Here is a 6000-nt window from a genome sequence, read left to right on the forward strand (position 1 = left end):
TGTGTCTTTATTAGTCCTGAAGCTTTTCGTTCCAGCTGGGAACAGCCACCTGAACTGTGTTTCAGAGCAAAACAGGATGTTTTAGAGGAAAGCCAGACTCAGAAATCACTCCATCCCCTCTTCACTGATAAGACTCAAAGAGTTTATGGTGCTAATTTAAGGTCACATAGCTAAAAATAACAGGGACAAGACTGGACTTTCATCTTGGCATCCTTCAGACTCTACAGCTCTATTAATAACATCAAGCCAGCCACCTGGTTCAAATCCTACACTGACTAGCAGGGTGACCTTGGGGCAGTCATTTAACTTTTCTGCACTTCATCTAAATAATGGGGATGGTTCCAGCACCTAGCTCACAGGACACTAGGAGAACTCGGGAGCTATATCTGTAAAGCCCCTGAAATAGCACTGGCACATAGCAAGAACTTCAGAAAAGAGTTAGCAATCGTCATCATCGTCACCACGTCTCTGTAGGTTGGATTTCCATATACATCTTTAGAATCCATTGGATCCTTAGGGTTTCATACTTTTCAGTCTGCTCTAACACTTTAAAAAAGATGTATCTTAAGATGTATTCCAAGTCTGGACAGGGTCTTGCATGGCTTGAACCTCTAGCCAGTACCAATGGAAAGAGCACCTAGGCCATCTTATCAGCTTGCCTCCATGTGGGCAGAAGGGAAAGAGGGACAGATGACGCTTGACAGCAATCAAATATCAAAAAAACAGAATCAGACCATTCATCACCAACCCTATGAGGCAGATCCCATCCTCAAAGACGAGGAACCTGAGACATGGCTTAGATTGCCTGTAACAGGAGGTTCAATGGGGGCGGCTCAGCTTCAAACCCACAGATTCTCCTTCACATTATTCACACCACTTCCCAGAGCCAGGGTACTTCCGTCACCAGCTGATCCCGGAAGCACTGCCTGGAGCCATGGCCTTGCCGGAACATCAGCCAAGTGACCACACAGAAGCTGAAGACAGCCTTACTCCATTTTAAGCCCAATTAGTGGTTCATGGCTTTCTTAACCTTGCAACACATACCCAAAATAGAAGGAGAGGGAGGAGGGAGAGGAGAAGAGAAAGAAAGGAAGGAAGGAAGAGAGGGAGGAGGCAGGGAGGAAGGGAATCTCAGAGTTACGTTCGGTGTTTCCATTGCTGACATTATTGTCTCTGTAGCTGGGGGAGGGGTGACACTCGCTGTCTAAAGAATTCTCTTCACGTACAGGTAGAATTCCATATTCAATTTATCCAGCAAGCATGCCGGTCTGTTTCAGCAACCATACGGTCTGCAACCGCTAACATCCATTTCCCTATCTGTAACTGAGTATGTGTAAGGGGCTTTTTCCTCTGTTTAACGTCTCTATTCAGATTACCTTTTTCCCCCTCAATAGAAAATGAGTCTCGAGTGTTACTGCAAGATAATGAAAGATTCAGTTAGAATTAACAGGAATCCATTTGTTATGGGTTTATAAGAGTCTGAATCATCTCAGTTAAGTTCTCCTGGGTAACCAAGTCAGATCAGGTTCCAAATTTGCTAAGCTTTCCTGTTAGAATTACAGTAACTCCAGCTCTCTTCAACTCAGAACTCTGGACACCCGGTACAGCTTCTCCTCACATTCACACAGCTAAGACCTTCTCAGATCAGAGCTAGAGACCTGACTGTTTTGACCAATTGTTCTGCAATATTTGTGCATCAGTTCATGACTCGTCTCTGAATAAACACAATCTATGTCAAACCCCACTTTAGGACAAAAAATATTTATGCTTCTCTGTGAATCATCTTTAGGAAGAACTAAAGAGGTTTTTCTCTCTCTTAAAGATTTCTTATATTTTTAGAGTTACCAAAAGAATAAGTCCCAGAGTTGGGTTAAATTCCCTATGTTCAGTCTCCTCCCATAAACTTAAACTGATCTGCACGCTAACCTACCTTTATTGCTACTACACTCTGAGTCCAAATCAACCATTTCTTTCAAGGACAGATTGCAGACATGGAAATGTGAGAGTGGCTTGATGGAAGCAATTAGGCAACTCATTTCTCCAGTAAACACCACACACATCATCAATCAACAGGGGACATCAGTGAGCAGGATTTCGTCCTAATGGCTCATATGGCTCCAACTGGCATCTCCCCAGAGAGTCCTCATTCCCCAAATTTACTCCCAGGTTCATTCACACTCTCATCATTATCCCCTCTTCATCCTGTCCTCATCTCATCAGCTCATTGGAACCAGCTAACAAAGAGGAGCACAAAACTGGAAAGAGAGGGTCAGCTTGACAATTTGCTACTACCCAGAAGGAAAAAAAAAAAAATTCTAGAAAATAGCAAAAATTGTCTGTCAAGGTCAAGCTTCTCAGTCCTGTTCACCTCTAACTAAAAAATATTAAAGCCTAACCCACCCTATCCTATCAAACCACATCATACCACATGTGGCCTCTTCACCACAGGAATAAAAGTGCATCTAAGCATTCTCAAAGTAACTTTTGGGGCATTCTATCAGATTTACATGAAATAAACTCCTCCCCTCCAAATGGACAGAAGAAAGCACTTGATTCCAATTATGTTCCACGTTCACTTGGTTTAATTTCATCATTTCAGATAAATCCACTCTTTGCCCCTACCTTGGAACCAAGACATGGGGGTTTTCTACCTGCACACCCAGGGCTGCCAAGTCACCTACTGAAAACGTTGGTGTGAAGAGTTCAGTAGGTTTCACGGAGCTTTTAACATTCTTTAAACCAGCCTCGTTTATTATCTGCCAAATTCTTCTCGAAATCCCAAACCCACAGGCAGTAGCTGGCCATCTCCCGTCCCTCGCCTGGCCCCATGCTTCCTCGAAGCTTCCCTCAGCCTGGCTGCCTGCCCTAAACGTGCGCCTCCAGGAGAGTCGGCCGGGAAGGCTGCGCACCAAGCCCCACTCGCCACGTCCCCTCGAGTGTTTCCTACGGCTCTAGCGCTTCCTCCTGAGCTCAGAAAGGGCTGGCCGCGGGGAGGCAGCTGACCTCTCGATCTCCAGCTGCCTTGTCAGAGCCCTCAAGGGGATTGGAAAGGAAAGGAAATGCCCGACCACCGGGCACGGAGCCTGCCACTCCCTGGCGGTCTTACAGCTCATCCTCAGGTCCAGCGGAACAAAGAGTAGGGGTCACCTAGACATGAACATCCCGCCAGGGTCGTTCGCAGGCTGGCCCTTCTTTGCTGCCAGGGCGGGCACAAAGACCCGGCTCTAGCGGAGGGTGGCTCGGCCCGGGCGAGAGGGGCGCGCCACTTGGCGGCTCATGGTCGTGCCAGAAGTATGAGGGCCAGGGTAGGCACCAGGCCCTGGAACGGAGCGCCCCGAAAGCCCCGGGCTGGCACGGCCGGAGAACCAGGATAGGCAGAGAAGAGACACTTGCAAGGTCGGCCAGGGGTCCGCGTCCACGCGAGCCAAGAGGCCACTTCCATCGCCCACCCCGAAAAGGGAGAAGCTTGGGTCAGGCCCCTGGAGCCCCGCACTGGACAAGCGCGCAGTGGCCCGCGCCCGCCGCGTCCACTCACCTGGCAGTTGGTGCCAGAGACCCCCGCGGGGCAGGTGCAGCTGTAGCTGGGCTCGCCGGCGGCGGCCGGGGACTGAGGGTCGGGCGCAGGGAGCTGGGAGCACACACCCCCGTTCTGGCAGGGCTGCGCGCTGCATGGCCCCGGCACGGGCAGGGGCGCAGCGGGCACCGGGCTGGCCAGGCAGCCGCTGCGGGGCCCCGCGCCGAGTAGCAGCAGAAGCAGCAGGGCGGGTGCCGGGGTGCGGCGGGGCGGCATGGCCGACAGAGAGGGCGAGGGAGCGGGAGCTGGGGCGGCGGCGGCGCTGGCGGCGGGAGCGGTGGTGCTAGCGGCGAGAACACAGCTCGGTCCGGCCGGGCGCCTCCTGCAGATGCGGGATGAGCGGTTCCCGGGGCAACGGCGGGCGGGGTCTGTGGGCGGGGCCAGCGGGGGCGGGGCTCCGGGCGGGAAGGGGAGGGAGGGAGGTGGGTATCCTTTCCCCCAAACCAGGAGTTGGGGCAGGCGGAGCAGAGAGGCCGACAGGGGGCCCCCAGCCACGAGGGGTGCGGTCAGAGTCGGGGGTGTGTCCAAAAGCTGCTCTAGGGGACAGCGGTGGTGATGCGGACCTGGCGGGGAGCTCGGAGGGGCTCGGGAAGAAAAGAGGGGCGGACGGGGTCAATGCCAGCGCGGGGAGGACTTTACGGGCTTCCAGGTGCCTGGCAGCGCGCGCCCGCCGCGGGGCGAGCAGGTGCCGGACTGGCCGCAGCCGCCCGCGGCCCCTCGGCGCGGAATCTGCGAGGCCGTAGCGGGGACCGGCCTTACCTCGTTCTCGGGGCTCCTTCTCCACCCCACCGCGCGCCACAACACTCCCCCCGACACACACAGCCCTCCCCGTGCCGCCTCCCAACCCCGGCGCCCCGACACCCGCAGATCGGCGGGGCTGGTTAGGAAGTGACCTTGTGTTCTGCGCAGCGCTCCCCGGGGCCCCTGTCCTTGGTGCTGACCGAGAGCCTTCCCTTTGCCGAGGGCGGAGCCGGCCGCGCCTCTCGGAAATGTCTGGCTGTGGAGTGGGAGAGCTGAAAGAGGCCTCGAGATCAGGGTGTCCAATCCTGCCTTTGAACCGAGGAGGAAACTGAGGCCTAGTCGGGCTGGACTAGACCCCAGTGGGTCACTTGATTCCCAGCCCAGGACACGGTCGGTTTTCTGAAAGAGCAGTTCAGAAGTGCAGGTTCACAAAGGTCCTGCCAGGGATTACTATAGAGCCCTGAGTAAAGGCTGCCTGCAGCTGGAGAACTCACACCTCCAAGTGGACCCAAACAGTTATTACATTTTCCCTCACACCTGCTGTCTTCTAGCCCAGACCTCCTGTTTAAAAAAAAAAAAAAATCTTAATTTTGTGCCGCACCAGCACCCTCTGCTGGTACTCCTTTCATCATTCAGGTGTTTCTGTGCCGGTGGAGTGCCGCATTCTTTCCTGAAACTAACTCTTAACCTTAAATTCTGGAATAATGAACTAGTGCTGCTCATTCCTTTCCATCAACACACAGACACACACACACAATGAAGTGTAAGGTTGTGAGCTAATTAAAATCACACTTTAGTTTGCTATATTTTTGCCTAACCAACTCTCTTGGGGATGAATTTCATATCACTTTGAACTATGAAAGAAGTAACTGGTTTTATTTTCTGGGTGCTGATTTCTGAATTTTCAAGCTAACACTGAACTTTTATAAAAATATATTCTCTCTGTCTTTATCTTTAAAAGGCATATTATGAAAGAGACAGTACAAGACCATTTTTATCCAAGTAAAAAAAGACTAAATCCAGCCCTCTTGATTGTAAGAGGAACTATGCAATTATTTCTGGACAGTAAAACACGGTATTATGTGCCCTGGCTGCAAAACATCCACACACTAAATACCATGCAAGTGTTCACTGTTATTATTGCTGTTGTCTCTCGTGGAGAAATGGGCCTTTTCTTTGGTTCTGAAGGTTGATTTGGTGTTTGGCTGACAGTTTCCACCCATTGGCAAGACCTCTAAATACCTAACCAAAAAGCCCAACTAATATATTACTATGTCTTATCAACATAGTTATCAAAACAATGCTGATTCTATATTTAAACAAAAGCTCAAAGTTCAATTATCCAGACCTTTGGTTCATATTATTCCAAACTTAAAAACATCTAATCTTCTCACTAGCTCACCTTATTTCCTTTTTTGATAGAGATCCTACTTTAATAAGTCAAAGGCAAAATACCCAGATAACGTCTAGGTTTCAGCAAACCATGTGATAGAATTTCCCAAGATCCTCTCATGGAGAATGTGGATATGAAACCATTGAACAACTGTAGTCTGAACATACTAGTCAGCAAATCACTACCAGGCTAGAGGAAGTTTTTAGGGAAATGCCATAGACTCTCAAAATTTGGCAACTAATACAATCCATATCAGAATCAAGATATAAAAATATTTCAACCAGTTAAAATA

General features: G+C 50.5%; 1 protein-coding gene across 1 annotated transcript in view; it reads right to left on the reverse strand.

Moving 5' to 3' along the window:
- Positions 1–3790, reverse strand: part of DNER (delta/notch like EGF repeat containing) — a 374284-nt gene extending 370494 nt beyond the window's left edge. Inside the window, exon 1 of the mRNA XM_068968497.1 lies at positions 3536–3790. Within this exon, the coding sequence (XP_068824598.1) occupies positions 3536–3790 (255 nt within the window). The remainder of the gene's footprint in view (positions 1–3535) is intronic.
- Positions 3791–6000: the final 2210 nt, after the last annotated feature.

The sequence above is a fragment of the Capricornis sumatraensis genome, chromosome 3 (assembly GCF_032405125.1).
Source record: "Capricornis sumatraensis isolate serow.1 chromosome 3, serow.2, whole genome shotgun sequence".
Classification (NCBI taxonomy): domain Eukaryota; kingdom Metazoa; phylum Chordata; class Mammalia; order Artiodactyla; family Bovidae; genus Capricornis; species Capricornis sumatraensis.